Source organism: Strongylocentrotus purpuratus, unplaced genomic scaffold, assembly GCF_000002235.5.
Source record: "Strongylocentrotus purpuratus isolate Spur 01 unplaced genomic scaffold, Spur_5.0 spur5_contig_861, whole genome shotgun sequence".
Classification (NCBI taxonomy): Eukaryota; Metazoa; Echinodermata; class Echinoidea; order Camarodonta; family Strongylocentrotidae; genus Strongylocentrotus; species Strongylocentrotus purpuratus.
Window position 1 is genome coordinate 1,975,036 of NW_022145570.1, and position 21,716 is coordinate 1,996,751.

At 36.3% G+C, this 21,716-nt stretch overlaps 1 protein-coding gene across 1 annotated transcript in view; it reads right to left on the minus strand.

The window, feature by feature from the left end:
• Positions 1-4,205: 4,205 nt before the first annotated feature.
• The window catches only part of LOC115929591 (72 kDa type IV collagenase-like), a 35,583-nt gene continuing 18,072 nt past the window's right edge, over positions 4,206-21,716 (minus strand). Inside the window, exons 2-9 of the mRNA XM_030999109.1 lie at positions 19,871-20,003; positions 15,279-15,589; positions 10,856-11,169; positions 10,181-10,336; positions 7,752-7,903; positions 6,518-6,659; positions 5,577-5,831; positions 4,206-5,095 (exon numbers count right to left, since the gene is read on the minus strand). Coding sequence (XP_030854969.1) covers positions 4,971-5,095; positions 5,577-5,831; positions 6,518-6,659; positions 7,752-7,903; positions 10,181-10,336; positions 10,856-11,169; positions 15,279-15,589; positions 19,871-19,987 — 1,572 coding nt within the window. The 5' untranslated portion in view covers positions 19,988-20,003 and the 3' untranslated portion in view covers positions 4,206-4,970. The remainder of the gene's footprint in view (positions 5,096-5,576; positions 5,832-6,517; positions 6,660-7,751; positions 7,904-10,180; positions 10,337-10,855; positions 11,170-15,278; positions 15,590-19,870; positions 20,004-21,716) is intronic.

Sequence of the window (21,716 nt, forward strand, 5' to 3'; positions counted from 1 at the left end):
TCGCACGTAGTATAGTAGTGAATAATTGTATTGCGTCTTTACAGGGAAAATAAAAGGGAAAAAACGACCAAAAGGCGAAATGGTTATTCTGTGTATGTAACATGTAGCGCTCAGCGGATCCAAGAGGGGTGAAGGAGTCGCAACTTTTTGAAGAAAAAAGTCACTTGGGGCCCGTTTCTCGAAACCGTCATAATAAGTCTAACTTCTAAAACATCCCATTGAAACGTGAATTATGGATTCTAAACGCGTTCCACAAACTTAGACTTGTGACGGTTTCGAGAATCTGGCGCCTGGCTCCCAATAGCCCTCCCAACTTCAAGACCATGTCATCCATGAATTTTTCAAATTTAATTCGCTACAATCATACATTTTCTTGATATAATAATAATAATAATAATAATATAATAATAAAACAATTATTATAATAATAAAAAAAAATAGTATAAAACATGGCTCTGCTAATCCGATTGCACCTTAGGATCCGGGGTGAAATGAAAAGAGGCTAGAAAAATTGGATTCTAGCTTCTTGTCCTAATTTTTCGAATTTGAGGAGGTGGTTCCATGTTATATTTCTTGTTAATATTGAAAAATTCAGATCCACAGGTAAATTGTATGATATTAATTATTTGTGGTAGCTCATTTTCAGATTCTTATTTATTTCATTCGTAAAAGTATTATATAATCAAATGACCCCCCCCCCTCCCCCCCCCCTCCAAAAAAAATGAAAACAAGTTTATTTGACCTAACTAATTTGGCACAGAGAGAGAGAGAGGGGGGGGGGGGGGGGGGAGAGGGGAGAGAGAGGGGGGTGGGATCCATTTCGCGGGAATAAAAACTCACTATGATCTTCCACTGTATATTCCTTGTCATGATAACACGGGGGCACTGACGTAACCGTTTTGACGGATACATGAACATGTAGGTGTATGATCCAATAGCATATTAAAGCTCCAATGCAACCAGCTAAAGTGTAAATAGCCCTATATAGAGAGCTCGCAATTTTAGTGCGCATTCATTACATCTACAGATTATGTCGACGTCGTAATCAATTACATATTTTGAAGCCACATTTCATACAAATTACATAACTACGCACCTGTTATAAAAAGAAGGTTCCAGATAGGATCATGTTGCGCGCATTTTAATCAACTGTCTAGAAGATTAAAGCGGGTACCTGCTACTTAATACCTCTCTCTCTCGCTTCTGTCTCTCTCTCTTCTCTCTTTCTTTCTTTCTTTCTCTCTCTCTCTCTCTCTCTCTCTCTCTCTCTCTCTCTCTACTGTAAAGTTGTTGCCTCCACTTACTTCATTTTTCTCTCTGCATGCACGCTGGTAATATTTTGTTTTGTTTGTTCGTTTCGTTATTTGTTTGTTTATTTTCTGATCCGTAGAGAGAAAACATGGAGATAACATGGGTAACGTTTTTTTTTAAACGATTAAAAATGATAAAAGGAGAGGGGAAGGTGGAAACAAGAAAAGGGACAGAGAATGAAGGGAAGGATACGAATATAGAAAAGACGAAAGAGAGAAAGAGAGTGGAAGGGGAGAGACCAAGAAAAAGATAGAAAAGAAATACTGTTTGTAAAGTGAAATTGATAGAGAAGGGAGCAAGGGCATGCAGATGGGCATTGAATACAGATCGTATTAAAACAGAAATCATATCCTCTGCATAATCACATTGATATGCCATCCAGACTCTAGTCATTTCATCGGTTATCCACTGTGCAATTATAATTATCTTCTCTCATTCAAAATTTCGAGGAGGCCATTTTAATTTTATCGTGGTTATGTTTTTCAAATTCACTCATAATCAGGATTCAACGTAGCACGGGTATTCTATTCAAGTTTATTGTCAAATACACAATACATTAGCGTCAACATATTACTATACTACATACAAAACGACTTACATGTACACCGCTATATTAAAATTAAATATTATTATTATTATTCACCACTGAACTGAGGAAGTTGAGAAAATTTACATCAATCTAAATACAGATTGAATGTAATTCATTCTTATTGGCATTCTCATTTCATCCATTATTATATGCTGTACTATGCAAGGGGTACGTACATTAAATTCAAATTATGTATAGTTCATCCATAACAAGAAAAATAAAAGTACATTTGAGTTGTGTACAACCAAAATGGGAGTGTTCAGGATGTCGGGCGTGACCTTTAAATGGTTAATTAAGTTTTCCAGTTACTTCCATACTCCCAATGTTACAAAGATTTCCTTTTTTTAGTTGACTTAAATTTCTTCCCTTTTGATACCAACTTTTGATACATTTTGTAGTTTGCAGTACTTTTTTCCCTTTTATCTGGTATCAAATCGGTCTGGAAGATTTTTTAAATATTGCTATTTATCAGTTATTCTTAATAGAGTGCACTCGCAAAACGCTTTAGATAATCTTACGAAATAGGAATGATGATTTATGTATCATAATGCATACAACATATTTCATCATTGGCAGTCTGTGAGTTGAAAACATACTTCAAATGAAAACATAAGAACATTGATTATACACAGTAGGTATAATGGATTTTGCAACTATAACAGTACCAAATAGAATCAGTTGAGAGTTGGACAAAATAATGTTGATAGTTAATAACTTTCGGCAACTTCTTATGACGAAGGTAGATTAAATAAAGTATATTTATTTGGACTATTTGTAATTACCATGTAATATGAGATATATTTTCAAATTGATTTTCTTTCAATAGGCATATATAGACCTTAATCACGATAATAATATCAAGGAGGAATTATCAATTTAGTATAAAGAAATCTATTTGAAATCCTGTGGTTTTGGAGGATATTATTTCCCAAATACATTGCATTTCTTGCCATTCAAATTATTTCATTAGAAGTTGTAAAACAATCAGGGATAAACTGCACTTTTTCTAGTGTTCGAATCTTTAAAAGTCTTGTTTCTGACTACTTTTACGTCTTCGTGATAGGCATTGAATTTTGGTCTCCCTTTGTTTTAATACGGATCTATACCATCCGCTCAGGAACCGGAAATCGTATGTTTGCCTCGACCGAGAGATGGCGCAATTGAAAATAAATTACAGGAGTGGTAGCAAATTAAGTCGGTAAAATACCTTGCCATTCCAAAACAAAAATTTAGCCAAAAATGATAGCCAAAGAGAAATCAAATATAATTACTATGACATTGTGTGACGCGCATCGACATATAAATAAAACCAAACATCTCAAAAGCGGACACTTTAATTTTACAATAGGAAATACAGTAAACTAGGAAGACAAAGACATATTTATTACTATTGAGAATGAGGTAAATACGTAACTTTAATACATGTATTTAGATAAGTAGAGACGGATAATGCTATAATAAAATACATCTACAAACAATTATCCACAATATCTTACAACGTTAGTAAAGAACGCTTTGTATTTTTTTTTCTTCTACAGTTGGCACATCTCCCTCAGCAACAGCATAGTAAAAATACTATTATTTATTTCCTAAAACGACCGCTTTTATAACAAAACATAGTTAGAACAAGGTGAAACTATATATACATCTTATATACAAAATAGTTCTGTTAAAAATCTCCTCTCACTTATGTTCGATGTGTTCTCAATAATGAAAGAGACAAAGTGCGTGTTCTCACATAGATTTATCCCGTGATTCTAATTGCAACTTGATTTGAATCATGATTGCTGTCCATATATTGTGTTCAGACGTGTACGGAACAAGATGTGAGATATTGGATCGTATGGCCAGCGGTAAATGAACGATAAATAAGACATTATTGACATGTATGTGCGATACTGCGATGTACAGACGTTAATACCTTTTTTTTTAAACATGTAACGTGATCAAAGCAAGTTTAAAATGATGATTCATAGAATCAAATCTACGTGTGAACGCGCAGATAAAAACACATTATTCAACTGTATATATAAAATGATCAATGCCCTCCTCACACCGGAGTAATTGTGAATACAAGGACAGAATACAATATGCAATTCTTACAACAGATTTGTACATAATTATAGTAGAGTTGAGAAGCATATCCATGTGCGCTTTTTTATCGAGCTTCAAAACAATATCGAATCGAAATGAATAGGGGGGAAAAGAAGCGCGAAGAAAAGAAATTGAAGAAAATGAAACGAATAAGAATAACGTGAAGGTATAAGGAGAAAACAAAATAGTATAAATTAAAAAAAAAGAAGATAAAACATTGGGACTTTTACTGGACCATCATATTTCATAAGACCTATACCTTTAAATAAAATCCTACCCTCTTAATACACTTTCTATACTCTGCCTTCAATTGAGGAATGTCCGCTTTGAGTACATTACCTTGCGATGATAATAATCTTAAAATGAGAACTTTCCAAACAATTCACGCTCCCAGGAACCCTTCGGAGGGTGACTTAACAAATCCGCTACCAACAACCCCATTTACAACCTTTTCAGCCTATACGTCTTGGAAAATTGAGTTTGCCTACTGTTTTGATGACAATGTTAGAACAAAATTAAATGGAGACGAGAATCTATAGGATTTCTTTCGCATCAGAAAATATTTTGGACTTCCAGTCATGATACTTCAAGTGAGCATCAAAATTGTAATTGTTTATGTTCTTTTCCCCTAGGAGTACCCTTTGTATTCTTAACAGTCAGAAAACATTGAGAAATAGTCACTATAATCCCGCCGTGCTATCCGTCCACTCCATTAAAAAAGCTTCCTGAAAATCAAGTCGGAGATTCTTCTGAATCATCACAGCGCCACCTGTCGTCTGGATCGTGTACATGTCATGGTTTTCAACTCCATCTAGATTTTGGTCATCTGTTGAAAAAGTATAGCTATACACAAATACGGTACTGATATACAGCCAGTGGTGTCTTTTATCAATAAGGAACACCTTGAAAGTTCGTTGCGTGTCGTTGAGAAATTACTGCAACATCAAGGGCTTGTTGAGGTACCATGTTGCTATGGTTACGCCGTAACCGACGCGCATCCGAGAAAATCGCTGGTAAAATGACGAGGGTAACCCGGATCCACTTCGTACTTGCCCTTTGCTACACGATAGTACTTCTTTCCTCGTAGCAAGTAAGAATTTCCTATAAAGAAATATGAAATAGGTAAAATAATAGATGTAAATGGTTGGAACAACATCATAATTCTTCGATTTAAGTCTCTCAAACACAAAAATTACTGTCAGTTAATTATCATTTTCTTTCTTGACTGTCCATGCTTCTACTAATTATTAATGTTATTTGTTTACTTTTTTTTCTTTATCATGAAGTTGATAATGATTTACACATACAGGGAATTCGGTAACACAGTAATGTCGTCCGAGGAAATTTCTTTCGGTGTTCGTTTATTTATTTTCGACTTTGGAATTTGCTTTGTTTTCTTGTTTTGTATCTTGTTCTTTTAAGTTTGAGTGATTGAGATAGTTTAGGTGTTCTTTTTATTGTTGTAAGTCCACTCAACTGTGTGGTTACTGATTGTCTAGTGGTAGCCTACAAACTCAATAGTTGCTCCTCGTAATTATCTTCGAGTATAGCAGTTAACGGAGGAGACTGTCTGAATACTCACCATCATCATGTTGGAAAGCTGCCGTGACTTTATCCCCGAGACCAGTAAAGACCTCTCCAATCTTCTTAGGGTATCCGTTATCCACAGACTTCTTCCTCTCATCGAATCTCCAGACCTGGTCTCCTTTAAAGAAGAAGGTCTTAGCCTTGGTCTTAGATAACGCGGCATCCACCCCCTTGGGTAGGCCTAGCTCGGCCACCGGTCGGGGGTAGCCGGGCTCCATCTGAGAGCCGAAGTACACCCAATATTTGGCACCTGCATAAAATTAGAGAAAAAGCAAGATGTGTCAGTCTCATTTGGAGAAGAAAAAACCGTATGACATATTGAATTCCAAGTATCGAAATAGGTTCTACTATTGATAAACTTTTATTTGTTCTTAATAATATGCTGCAAAACGTTAGCCTTTGTTGTTTTTATAGTTTTTTTTAACCCCTGTCTTTTGTCATAATCTGAAAATGTAGGAGTATTACACTACTGGTCTCTAAGTCGCCAAGGAACGGATTCACCCCCACCCACTACGATCTCAACCTTGAAGAGACCCCCGCCCCCCCCCCCCCCATAAAAAAAAATAAGAAAAAAAAGAACAAATCTAAGTTGTATGATGAGTGCAAGACCAACAAAAATTAAGATCGTCTCTCTCTTCAGCACTATTTTACGATTATGTACAAAAATGGTTGAATCCGATCAGTTGAAATAAAACTGAAATGCTATAAAAGCTCGCGGCATGAATAAATTTATTCTCAAACGTAAAACGGCAACCGTAACGTATGAGGGAGGGGGGGGGGGGGTAAGGATTCCTCCTTAGCTGTTTTAGATTCATTTACCATCGGCTCTAGTTTAATATCATTTTGTTTGAAAACTGCATATAAATATTTATTAAATATTTCGGTTTTGTTTAGCTCCAATACCCCCTTCTTTCTAAACCAAACTTGAAGATTTACCTCTGAAGAAGACGGTCTTTCCATCTCTTCTCTGATACGATGCCCTGATGTTAGCCGGCAGGTGGTACCATTTATCATGGATCTTACGACCATCCTTAGGAGTGACGAGCAAACGACGCCATGATCGCCAATAAAATTTACCCTAAATAAAAAACAAAAGAGACAAAGTGTTATAATTTAGCACAGAGAGAGGGAGAGGGAAAGAGAGAGGGAGAGAGAGAGAGAGAGAGAGAGAGAGAGAGGGAGATGGAGAGAGAGAGAGAGAGAGAGAGAGAGAGAGTCAAGAGAAAACAGTCACGCAAGTCGCATATGAATATGATACTTTTCCCACCGTTTGATGGGAGGGGGCGCGGGAGATAGCACGTGCCCCTTGCAAATATGGCATTTTTCTTGAGTCCCAATATGTAATTATTGTTCAGAACCACATATGATTCAATTAAAGTTATAGGTCCTTTAGTCACTGTAAAAGTCGTAAATTCCATGACGTTTGCATTCTACTACTATTGTACCCTCGGGTAGAGCAATCACTCGTTTTTTAAAAACTGGTATCTATAAAGAAGTTAGATGACTGATTCAATTATCATAAAAATATGATTATTGCTCGAAGATGTGGTTGTTATCTAAACATCTTTTTGAAGGGCCCCTGCATTGTCTTTTATGAAGTGTCAGAGATATCTCGAGACATTTCAGTCATGTAAAAGTCATCATTATACTCGACATGGAAGATGGAAGCGCTCTGTCCTCTGACACAACGAATGTATTTTGGCATGGTCGTCAAAGTGTTTCAATTTGGCATAGAATGCAAGAAGATACCCTTCTAAAAGTGATTTTTAATTTTTTAAAATCACGATTCATGTTTAATAAAGAAATATCGAATTTTCTTTTTCCAGAAGACGAATTTGAATACTTTATTAGTATACTTAAGTAAGAAAGAACAGATAATTATTATACCAACTCAAGAAATAGGCCTAGTTTTAAAGGAATCACATTAGTGTAACCAGTCTCGCTACTTACAACACCTTTTAACAGCAAAGAAAATCTTTTTACCCTACACGTCCACATGAAACCTCAAATGTTATATGAAACCTTTAAAAATGAGATGTTAGTGGTCCAAAAATATAGAATAGTTAACCTAGTAAATGAGATGTTAGTGGTCCAAAAATATAGAATAGTTAACCTAGTAAATGAGACATATTTAGTTACTTATTAACATACGACATAGTTTTATACAAACCTTGAATGTGTAGATACTGCCACTAATTGAAGTGACTGCGCTATAACCAGATGTACAATATGATTTCTTCGAAGGCTGTCGGACTAAAGTTGATTTCGGTCTTGGACCTTGGTCTATTCTCACGTTGGGCACCCTAGGACTGGTCTTCGTTCCTATAATAATCATCATAAAATAAGGGATAGGAAATAAGGAATCAGGCTTCTCCTTAAATCAAACGATATGTGATTAGACACACTGAACACTACGATAAGGTACGATCAGAAAGTGAAGGTGGAAAGTGGTATTATTGTGATTTTCATGATCATGATGATAAATGAAGAGATATTATTGAGAATTAGGGATACTAATGAATATATTCAAATGCGTTGGCATATAAATTAAAGATGAATAACCACATAAAGTATTTGGTAAAATTATGTGACACAATTCAAGTTAAAATTTCAAATGAAATAATGTGTTCTTTAACAAAATTTATACCAGTGCTTTAATTACTAGCGTCGTTTGCAACATTAATATTGATAAGGTTTGAAGGGATCGACATACTTTAACATATATGTACAATGTTTATTGTCATTAAAACAAAAAAAAAGTTAGCAAATAATCGTCCATTTCGTGCATTCTGTACTGATTAAAGATAAAATAATAATAATTATGATCAAAAACAATATTCACAGCAAATTGTGAGGAAATCAAATATATTCTTATTAGGCACGAACTGAACAGATGCAAAAATGAAAATAATAAACCATGCGATTTAAGGAAAACGGAAAATTAAAATAAGGACGATGAGAAGAAAATGTACATGTCGCCATTATTCATATTTATGCAAATTTAATAAACTAAGCTAGCATAAAATTCATCTGAATGACTTAATATGTCGGGTATCACACATTTATCAGAAGAAATTAATAAAACAATGCGCCATTGAAATTTCTCGCTGATGACAGACCAACTGAAATGTATTGATGTTTGCAATATTAGTAATGACTTTTATTTGCATTTCTAGTGATCTTATGATGCGCAAATAATAGTACTATTGAATATGTATATTATATGACTTAATTGTTAGTGGAGTACTCGAACGTAAAACTTTGATGAACGAAAAGGAATTGAGTGAACAAATATTTTCAAATGAAAAACCTCACAGCAGCTGAAGAAATTTCATATGCACATTGATGAATGCAAATTGATGAAAATCGGTTAGAAAAAAAGAAAATCAGCTCAAAGAAATGGATGCTGGAATGAACTCTGGAAAACAGTCCTCGGTTGCTTACTCTTTTTGCTATGTTTTCGTGATTTACGTTTACGCTTTGGTGGATTGGGATTAGGTCCTATACAGAAAGAAACATGTCAGATAGTGTGATGAAATATGAGAGTTAAGACAAAAGTACAAGATATCAACAAGAACAATAACGAGAACAAAACATAAACAGCAACAATAAGATCAACGGTAACAACAATAACAACAACTACGAGCATGTCAAAGAAAATTTCAAAGAAGAAGACAATATTTAAACAATACAGCATAGCGAGAATACAAATAATGAAAATGGTCATAAAGAAGTAGAAGAACAATAACAACAAACGCAACAACAAGAAAAATGTAAATGAGAAGAAAAACAAGAACAAGAAGAAAAATAAGAAGCAGAAGAGGAAAAAAAAGAAGAAGCGTTGGAGGAGGAGGAGAGAGATGAGAAGATGGTAGAAAAAAATATTATATGTACACGTAATGTTGTAGTAGATGAACAGACAGCTGTCAGAGAATGAAAAATGGTGAAAAGGAAAAGAAAATGTGGTGACGATGAAACATCAATTAAGTGAACGCAGCGAAAAAAAAGAAACAAAAAGAGACTTTGGTGAATTGGTGAAAATGTAAAGAGCGCCACCTCCCATACCGCTCAAAAACTCTTGGAGACCCATTACTACCAGAGTAGTGATTCATTTCTCTGGAAAGGAATAACATATTGATAATATCAAGCTACCCAAATAATATGAATTGTAGATTCAGAAATCATACATTTCAAGAACCATTGTTTCACAAATTACTTTCAGTATTTTCAGTATGGAAATGAACTACAGGTGAATGGGCTAACTTTCAGATGTCACATTATACTTCTTTATATCAAAACTAGGTATGTAGACAATCCCCGATAGAAATTCTAAATTCTAACAATACAAATATTAACCGGGTGGTACCAAGCCTATGTGAATGAAAGAATTTGGTAGTAAATAGGTTAAAACGCTGAGTTGATTCTGCATTACAATTATGGCTATTTTTTAATTTAACGAAAAAGAATTTAGACGTATATTATGATAACATATATTAAACTGAATTATTCAAATAGCACAGTAAATGATCCTTCAAATGGCAGTATGTCAGGTTAATACTCAAAATGTATATGGTTTTAGTATTATAATCATAATCTTACCATACAGAGCTTGAACCCCTCTGATGTCATCGTCGGGTAGTTCAAAGTCCCTCATGAAGTGATAGTGGGGCCACATAAGAGCTTCCGGGTCATTCGAATGATCCAAACCGAGGGCGTGGCCTATCTCATGAGCTGCCGTCTGGAAAAAGTTATATCCTGAAAACAATGGCAAAATAAAAAAGAAAATGATGATAACAATTCTTAGAGATTTATTCAATACATGAAGCATTGAATGAAATGAGCGAACAAGCGCTGCATATTGTTCAGCAAAATTATTAATGATTCGATTTACCGCGTAGTACATTTTCTCTTAAATTTTGACCTTTTTGTTCGACAAACGTACCATAATCATTATAATCGTAATAAAACTGGAGAATTTTGCCGGATATTTATCCCACTCCGTGCTTGTTTGACTAATCTGGCTGTTTATAACTGTGTTAGCCTTAATACCCGACAAGAGGGTACATCGAAGGCTTATTTTTTGACATCTTGATCTCCATTAAATCTGAAATTGCGTTTCCGTCATCATTATTTAGATATCCAAGTTCTTTCCAATTTTCCTGTACACATACAGCCTTTTATATTGTTAATTACTGAAACGAAGGACGAAAGACATCCATGATCGTATCATCAACCCAAAAAACAACAAAAGAAGAAAACAAATTATAGATCTACCTCTGTCATTGTTTCCAAGTGTGAACACGTCATCGTCATCGAAATGGATGTCGCCGTTGACTTCGCCCCATCCGCTCTTCGGTGAGAAGGCATGCGCGAGGTCGCCGTTGGGCCCATCGAAGATCGGGTGCTCGAGGTCGTGCGAGTGACGACCCTTCATGAAAGCGATACGGACCATCGCCTGGTTGACTTCGTGGCCGTGGAGTTCAGTGAACACGAGAGGTGTGACGTCGCTCCAGACTTCGAAGGCCCGTTTAATGGTGTTTCGTAGATCGGAGAGTTTGATGCCGCCTCGCGTTGGGAAGTTCACAAGGCTGGGGAGGAGATAGAGAAATATTGTGAAATTGTGATTGAATCAGAGTTAGAATTAGCATGAGGAAGAAAGAAAAATCTTAATTCAAATGTCCTACTATTTAACATATTACGTGAAAAATGAAACGCTGGATATTTATCACAAAATGTCCTAATGGAGCATGAACCAACACAATTTTCAAGCAACGTAGATTAATTTAATTTATAACATTAATGTGCTTATTATGAAAATATCAGCTTGCCGGCTAACGAATACATTAGTACAATGATGAACTTCAGTGTTCTCACTCATTTTTTTGTCATTAATTCATTATGATTTTGGGGCGTTGGCAGCTGTATCCCCCTATGTAAACTGTTATATATGTAGTGTCAGAGTTCTAAAGAGAATTCAATATATATTTCGTATTATAAATGAAATCATGTAAATTAAATATTTTAAAGAAGACACTAATGTATTAAAGTAGAAGAAAGATTTGACATTTTCTTTAGTTAATATATTTTTAAGTGTTAAGAGCAAATGGCTTTCGAAAAGTGACTTGCTTTAGAAAGTCCAGGGGGTGTTTCACAAAGATCCTAAGTTGAATTTAATTCTAAGTTGGCTTTAAATATTATGGAGAGCCATTTGTAGCCTTGAAATGAAATATATTCACAATCGAAAAATCAATTATTATAGAATTTTGATAAATTCCACTTCAAGGACATGAAATCTCCTTGATAATAGCAAATGATTTGAATCAACATTTTATGCCTTTAAATTAACTTTTACAAAATATTTTCATAAATGCTAACAGCTTTCCATAATTGTTCAGTCCAACTTAGAGATAAGTTCAACTTAGGATCTTTGTGAAACACCCCCAGGTCAAGCGCACTTGGGAGTTCAAGGACCTTTGGCTAAACACAATTGAATAGCATTGAATAAAAAAAAAGGAAGAGATTTATAGGTGACTTGCATTCTGTATTCTTTCTTGGAAGTGAAAAGAAAGAACTTTAAATTGTGTTAAAGACCTCCTGGTTGATTTGTTTTACACGTGTTTCATTTTACAAACTATACCCTGACCACAATTAATTTGAAAAGAAGATCGCACGACAGCTAGGGCACAGCTGCGCGATCGGAAAATAATTTGATAACTCGTCGAACAAAACGTCTGCTAACTTCATGGGCCCATGGGCGAATGCAAATAATTTAGTGTTCATTGCTCTCGCCGTGAACTTTTAGCACACAGCACAGGGTCGCCCCCAGCCAAAATTGAGCGTGGTCTTCCTCCTTGGAAAGTGTAAATGAATTTTGTTCCTTTTTATCAGTAAAATAAGATAATTTGGGGGAGGGGGCAAGGGGGAGGGGATTACTAGGGGGCATAGATCATCTCCAACAAGGGGTGGCGCAACAATTCAATCATTTCGAATAAATGACGGAAATTAGGGCATGGACATTTTGTATGGAAGAAGATCACTCTGGGTAGTCTTTAGATGTGGTTTGTTGAATAGAAAGTGGGACAAAGGTGAATGCTGTGAAGGAGAGAAGGAAAGAGGCCGGTGGTGGGGTGAGGGGGGGGGGGGTGGGGGCGAGAAAGAAAGAGAGAGAGTGTGAGTGAGTGAGATGGAGAGAGAAAGAGAGAGAGAGAGAGAGTGGAGAGAGAGAGAGAGAGAGAGAGAGAGAGAGAGAGAGAGAGAGAGAGAGAGGGGCGCGAAACAAGGATAGTGCATCGGGACTGTTTTAACATTTTAAATTTATATATTGAATGAATAGCGCTTTTAAAATATGAACAATTTGATCGGTTTATACATGAAAGTTCCAGCTATCACAAGAGCATCACAAGGGGAAATAACAGTTTGTTTGGTCGGTTGGAAGAAAAAGTTTCATGCTGTTAAAAATTTAACGTTTAAATTACTTCCATTGAAAATAAATCAGAAAGGAAGAAGAAAATGAATTATAGTAATAAGAAGAAGGCGAAAAAGAAGAAAAGAAGAAGAAGTAGAGTAGAAGAAGAAGCAGAAGAAGGAGAAGAAGAAAAAAAAGAAGAAGAAGAAAAAGAAGAAGAAGAAAAAGAAGAAGAAAAAAAAAGAAGAAGAAGAAAAAGAAGAAGAAAAAGAAGTAGTAGAAGAGGACAATGACGTCGCTCTCGTTTTACTCAAAGGTAATATTTAAAGACAATTTTGTTTCATTACTTTAAGACTGCGTATAAAGGTATTGTAGTGTATGACACAAACTTTATGAAATAGGTGGAAAGTTAATGGTCGATAATAAAGGACCTTGCACCATTTGGTTGTACTGAAATTCTGACGTCTTTCCTCGTTCTAAAAGAAGTGTTTTAATCAAATCATAATGTCCTCAGTACACGAGGTCCTATCACCTGACAGCCGTGGTTGAACTCTCGAATCCTCTTCTTAATAACATTAAATAGTTACAGATAGTTCACTACCTTGAACTGTTTAATTACATCTGAAATGCGTCCGCCTGAAGTCCAGTATTCCAAATAGCACAAATTACATTTGGATCACAAACGGTGAAAACTAGCATCCTGGACGCAAAAAGTGCAATATTAAAACTTCAAGAAGATGGTATAATTATGTGCGCCTAGATAAACGGGATGCACGAAAGAGTTGAACGCTATGAAACTGTTCAAACTTGCACTTGTTTCGGTACAGTTACCCTTTATTTCGTCATTTATTGGACTTTGCGTCACAGTTATATATATATATATATATATATATATATATATATATATATATTCCTGATAGTCATCAAAATAATCGCTATTTTGATTTCGCATTGAACCGAATGTGAATTCCCCCGCTTACTTTCAGATGTTACCAACTAATCCCCGTTTTTATTCTCCTTAAAATAAATACGAAGGAGGAAAGTAGAGAGAGAGCGAGAGAGAGAGAGAGAGAGAGAGAGAGAGAGATGTGTAAAATAGAAACGGCGATTCACGAGAGTCTTGCTTGTTTTGCACTGATATAACTTTGGTCATAATAAAACATTATCACTGAAAATTTTTCCCCAAATCAGTTTACGCTTTCAAAATGTAACTAGTGCCTTCAAATAGACGCAGAGACTTGGGGTGTAAAAAGAGCGAGCACACACCGGTCCCCGGGCACACACCCACCCCATAATGAACCTAAAATTACAAATTCGTCTTCAGAGTCCCGGATGCAGATGATTCTACATCCTACCCTTCCATCAACAAGGCACGTCTTAGAGATGGGTATCAGTTCGCACGTTCAGACATGATAAAGATCATGTTTGACCACGGAGAAGGCGGGTTGGTTTACCCGTGGTGTACCCTTGGAGGAGGGCTAGTATTACAGTGTAATGTGAACGCTTCCGTCTCGCAGAGGGTCTCCAGATGTTTGAAGCAGGTCTTTCAAGACTGCAGTGCAGTGGTTAGGTTTTACGGTAACTGTACACAGTGTATGTTGGTAGTAGGTTCAGAAAAAGGAGCATCCTAATAAGGTGTTTTACACCGAGAATTGAAATTCATTGAATTCATGCAAACTCGTGGCTGCTTATAAAACACTAAACGATAATAACCATTAAAACAAGAAAGGAAAATTGTTCTTTTCTGGCAGACTTCATCTTACTTCTACCTTGCTATCTTCAGTAGACATGCATCAGTCAGAAACAATAGTGTATATGCACTATCGCAAACATTATCGATTGTCTCTATATCAAAATAGGTCGATTAAAGCCCGTCTGCACTAGTTAGGCCATGAGGGATTAGACCAACCTGCTGGTCACTGACAGGTGGTTATTTCATCAACTCAGCTCTCAAATAACATTAAAAAAAGAGGATCATGGGGGACCAACAGGCACCACTTAGGCATTGTTTTCTATAGAGGGAGCAAGTAGCTACAAGTAGTGTAGTCTGGCTTTAAAGGGTGCATACGCCCCCTCGCGTTGAAGCAATGATAAATAGTCGAAATTATATTATATCCCTATTCATGGTTTATTTGTTTAATTATTGATAATTTTGAAGAAAACATATCCTATAGTGCAACATTATCAGGCGGGAACGCGGTGTGCACGGTACTGACGACAGAGCGAGGACAACAGCGATAAAACGTTGATTTCCGCAATATAAAGTGGAAACTGGCACTAACTGTTTATTACCTGTACGTTATTTGACTTGAATCCCACTTATAGCGCCCATCTGCGATATCATACCGGCGAACACGATGATGCCCCGCCCTGTTCTCCATCGTCTCGTTATGTAACGACTCCCCTACGTCTGGATAGCCGCATCTCGGCTCCCACATCACACCCCTGGTCCTCTCATCCAGCTCCCCCATCACTGGTAGCTTGTAGAACTCTTGGAACCTCGAGATCGCATCCGTAACGACTGGTATATCTTTCTCGGCCTCGAATGTGAACTCGTAGTTTCGCGGCCTGAGATAGCCATTGCGTATGAGGTAGCTGTATTCCTTGGTACGAGAAATGGAAGAACGAAGAAAAGACAAAAACTTTGATTATGAAGTCCAATGATAATCAGGAGCATTACAATGATTGGTAAGATTAGCAGGCGTTATAACGTTAGAATATATATTTTTAAAGTTGCTAATTGATTAAAAAATCATATTGAGAAGAAATTCAATTTAAATTACAAATCAAGCATCAATTAAAAATTACAAGTCGACTTAAAACTGTCATGATTGTGATACACAAATGACGAGAATGAATGATTCTGCTGTAGCTTTTAGTGATCTCTTACTCTCTCTCTCTCTCTCTCTCTCTCTCCCCTCCCCCTCTCTCTCTCTTTCAATCTCTATCTCTCTCTCTCTCCCTCTCTCTCTCTCTATGTCCGTGTGTCAGTCTGGTCGTCTGTCTCCCTCTGTCTCCCTCCTTCTCGCATTCTCCAAAAAGATACTCAGTTCTCTCTATATTTGTTTCATGCTAGAGTTGAACAAAGTAATCATGGCAATGGCCCATAAATTCCTCAGATAGACAAAATAAATAAGCAAGTTTATTTTATATCCCAAAATGTTGAATCTTTGAACAGTAACAACAAATACAAATCCACCATGCATTACCTCAAATAGTACACTCGGATTTAAAATATGTGCAAGATTGCGATTATTCTTTACTTCTGTCATATCTCACGTTATCCATTGTCAGTTTTGTTCAAAAGAACATGACGAAATGTAATAGAAACGCAAAAGAATTTTGCATAATTATCGGTAAATAAAATGTTTCAAAACACTTTTGTTTCCTTATAGTTACTTAATCATTCATTGAGAGAGAGAGAGAGAGAGAGAGAGAGAGAGAGAGAGAGAGAGAGAGAGAGAGAGAGAGGGGGGGGGGGGGGGGGGGAGGGGGGGGGGGGTGCAGGAAGGTACCTGCTGTCATGCTTCAAACAGGTGTTTCTTGGGACCCGGAAATAAATGTTTCCTTCAGGTAAAAATAAACTCTACATTTTCCTTTAGTTCAATCTTAAATCATTTCAAGTCTTGACACATTTGATTTTTAGTAAACACCTTTGCCGAAAATGTACTGCTCACAAAATTCAAAGAATAATAAATTGTTTCCTCATTACCTATAACGAAATAAATATATTCAACCTTTGAAAGGGCACCGATTTCATCATCTTTTGTTTAGATAATAGACATGATTATTAAACTTCCCTGGCAAGCAAACTATTTTGGCTCTTTCGCTATAAATAATACTTGAACACAACAGTGAACTTCCAAACGGGTGAAGTAAAGAGGAAGGCACCTATGAGAAACAAAAGAATATCTAAAATTGAAATAATCAATATGATTATGATCTCGGTGACAAGCCGAGGAAAGACATGACGGAAAATAGCTAAACAAATTTGGACGGCGACTGAAATATCGGCAAACAAAAGGCTAACTGACGCACACGAGGAGAGATGTTAACAAGGGAATTTAGCTTTTGCTGACTTTAAATAGCGTCTTCGATGGAAGTAATTGTAAATATATTTTTATTTATGTAATTATATTTACCATCGCCATTGTTTACCATTTCAAACAGAAGAGTAAAATCTGACAGTTACAGTTGTATAAGTCCGGACAATGGAAACGACATAGATGTGCACTATTGGGCTCTGTTGTTTTAAAAGACTCACTCTCCTTTGGGAAATATATGTATTAAATTAATTATATCAGCCTGAATGTGTTATCTTTTTACATTACACATTCCCTTCACTGTCACATTCATTTACAAACATCCAAACATGGCAAACATAATCAAATCAAAAGTGAATCCTTCCTGGGTGGGCATATTGTGGTTCGCTTATCCTTGATTATCAAAACAAAATTAAATCAACATGCAGGATTCGTATGATTATCAGGAATGAAACGGCATTGTTATCCTTATTGTAGGAGTAGCTCCAGGCCAGAATTTAAAGCTAAAGAGTTAGATCATGGAGAGTTGGCGTGGTCGGGGAGAGTAATCGCCCATTATTCTAGTGGTTCGCGGTTCGAATCACTGCAATGGAACTTACTTTTATCGGCAAGGCATTAAGCTGCCATCGCCTCTCTATACCCAGGTGGGGGAAGGTTCCCGGATGAATAGATTCTTTGAAATATGGCGTCTTGAGGATAACGCAGACATGACCCAGCTGCCTTGGAACATTCTTACATGGCTCAATCAGTGAGATGCATCATTACATAATTTATACCCAATTCACTTTAGACTACCTGTCTCACATGTCCAAACAGGTTTGGAGTCTAATAAGTGAAACAAAATTGTCTTTTTTATATTACGGAATATTGAACTATCAGGACTATTTAACTGTGATGCAAAGTGCAATAAATGACGAAATAAAGGTTACAAACTCTAACCGTCTTCTTTCAAAGGAGAACTTCAATCTTCGGCAAAAAGATGGGGTCTCTTACAAACTTCAGAAAAATACAGATGACTAGACTTTGCTGTCAATGTAGGCCGCATAATATTTGTTTTGAGAAACGAAACTCGATCTGTGGATTTGAAAACTTCTCAAATACCATATCTAGGTTTGAGCCCACGAACCCTGGGAATGCGAAGTGATGAAGAACGCTTTGCACCCGGGCGTGAGAGGCAGCAGACCTATAAGAAGTGCATCATCGGAATTGATCCTACGACTTAGAGGGCGGTTTGTCTGATGTGACGTAAGCATTACATCATGATCAGCATCCAGACTAAACAGGGGAAAGCTTCTGTTTGATGTTTCTATGATTATTATTGAAGCCGTGGGGATAATATCAGTGATAACAGTCAAAGCCATTGATTAGGAGGGTTTGGCCAACCTAGTTCGACTTGGGCACTTACAGCATTGTTTGGTAAGCAACAAATGAAATAATATACACCATGTTGTGATCAATTCAAATCAAGTTGGCCAAGCTCTGTGTATAGATGGCTCTGACCTCAGGCTTAGTATAAAAGTAGCATCAATGTGCACCCTAATCGGACAACAAAATAATCTTTCTACCCCCCATTAGTGTACCTAACTTAAAGAGCTGTGCCAAACCAAAGTCAAATTCTGTTTAGGTCGTCGACATTTTAATCATGATTTCTTAATATCATCAACCTTATGAACTATCTGTTAATATGTTTTATATTTTTGTTGTTGTTGCCTAAAGCACCTTCATCATAATATAACAATGATTTAGCTTGTAAACAAATATGAATGAATAAATGAACATTAATAACACTTTAGTTATTATATATTAAAGGAAAATATGTGACATGGATCATGGTTCAGATATTGGAACAAAATCTTGAGGTAGAGTTTTATGATTCACCAACATTTGTACGGATATACATCAGCTCAGAGCGGTACATTAATGTTGTTGAGCGATTGGTAATCCTTGAATTTCATCCAAAATGTCTTGTGGAGGAAACTTAATCCCTTGATGTCACAAAGGTAACTTATGACAGGCCCTAAACATAATAATAAATCGCTTATAAATCGGCTTTCATTCAACAGTAGGTGAACCCCCTCGCACACGAAGTGTTGATGTATTTTTGTAATAAGGCAACATAGGAAAACATGTGACGATGGCGAATAGTTTCTGTTGGGGAAGGTGGTCTAGTCTCCCAGAGATGGAACTAGATAGGGGGAAGGTGGGTGTAAGGGCCATGAACTTGGAAACAAGGGATACCTGTGCACTTTCACTTTGAGAACATGAATCATACACGCTAGAATCCATCTTGGGGATTGCTTTTGCAGGTTTTAAACCAGTGAAGCTTAGAACATTTGCAGCAAATCGTACCTGAGAATCGAGTGGGCTTAATAAAGTAAAAGGTATCTTTAAATTGTTTGTACAGGTACACCCACTTGAGTATTGAGATCGCCCATCCTGGTACTAAAAGTGAATATTGGTTAAAGCTTCCTTTAAATCAACATCCGATTTGGTATAGGTGGTCTGATACATAATAACTATATTACACATTGCATTTACCACCACCATCATCATCATCTTTATCATTAACACCGTTATACACTGTGTTTGTGAGTTGCAAGCTCTCTTCGAGAAAGCAACACATCTTGGACAAATAACTTTCACAAGCATCTTCAGTATGAATTGATCTTCTCCAAAACCACCATCATCACCATCCTTATCATTATACATCACCATCCTCACCACCATCATCATCATCATCATCATCACTATCATTATCATCATCATCATCATCATCATCATCATCATCATCATCGTCATCATCATCACCATCATCATCATCATCATATCTGTCAAACTTACTTTGTGTGTGATCTGCAATCTGTCTTTGAGAAAACGAGGAATCCTGGGCGGAATAGCTGCGGGGAATGTGAGTGCAATCAGGTTGAGGAGAACGAGAAGTAGCAAAGCCGTATCCATGGTAACGGACGTCTTTCTTTATAAACAAAACATAACAAGACACAAGCGGGTCAAGTAATGATATCTCCAAAGTGTGTGTAATTCAAGTAATTCAGTTCCGACGAGAGAAATCCAGAGTATGATGTTTAACTTGAATTTTGTCAAACCAGCAATTTATCGGGAAAAAAAGGACTGAAACAATACGAAACTTGAATCCCCGAATTCTGGAAAACTGAGAGGTTATACTACGAGAATGGTCTAAACTTAACAAAAATATCCTCATTTTTATCCTCTCTCTCGTTCTCTTTCTCTCTCTCTCTCTCTCTCTCCTCTCTCTCACCAAACTGTTTGTTTGTAGCCACATACACAAGCCTGTTTTAGCCTGTCAAATCTTTGATTTATATTCTTTCCCTTGAAATCCCTTCCTTCGAAACTGTATTGATTACCAAAAAAAAGAAGGAAAAAAAAAAGAAAAAATAGAAAATGCAGCCAAACCCCGTTTGTGCGTGTGTTTCAGTTTCATTTTTTTCAGTTTTAAGTTTCATTTATTTCTCCTCAAGAGATTAACAGATAAAAAAAATACTTATATGAAGAGACAAATGTATGACAATACATAAGATGAATTAAAAACAGTAAGGAAGGCAGTGGCCAAAAAGGAAATAAACCTTGTACAGGGCCAATCCTTTAAGAAAACAAGATATAATATGTAACATAAAAAGACCTCAAAAAGGAACACAAAATAAGATAAGAAATGGAGTACCTAACCTAATAAACGAACTAACAAAAGAACCTAGTATTGAATCTAATATTTAGGTAATACAAATATTTTGATATTAACAAATATTTTATAAATCCTTCTAAAAACAAATACCGAAGAGCTATTCTGAATGTTAGAGGGAATTGAATTCAAACACGATGTTGGGTTTCCAAAGAGGACCGGTATTTTGTATGCCACCTAACAGCACCATTCATCCACAGTTGCCGTCCTTAACCCGAGTGTATCGTTACCAAACATGAATAAATTAGTCGAATATTTCGAGTGCTTCACATCTGGGACCCGCCTTATAAGGAGTTGCGATTGATCATAATCATTTGCAAAATCTAAGCAATCGCAAGTTTGCAGCCCCTCTCTCCTATGTACAAAGATGCGTTTGATATCAATCGCAAATGCGTTGCGTTTATCGCAAATGTTTATAAGACGGGTGCAGGTTACATACATGTAGTAAAAATTAGTTTCATTTTCAATTTCTTCATTCAAAAGCACTTTGAAATACATCATTGTGATACAGCCGTCCTACATAATTATCATCATCAAAAATACTTACAGGTGGTTTAAATCTGAATGAACAAGAGTCAGTTATTACAATAAATTCTCTAGGGCCTCAATGGTCAAAATCGAGATGTTTATCTCCGCACCTTGATACGACCTTGTGTGGAGAACAGGAGAACTTGAGATATTCTAAATCGAAACCAATTTTCATAGACGTATTGATCATGATAGGGTAGTCCCCAGCGCACACCCTTTACTCTTCTATATTCAAGACTTCGTTTAACGATGCATGGCCCAATACGTGTTATCAGTGTCTGTGATCGGATGTAATATTGAAGCCCTAAACAAAAATTCGCTTCAAAATGATCATGAAGTGCATCAAAAAAGTAAAAATCTGTGAGTGACCGGTTTTACCAAACTCATTTCCCCTAATAGACTGTAGTGTAATAAAAACCGTTACGAAAAAAGGTTTTTGAAATT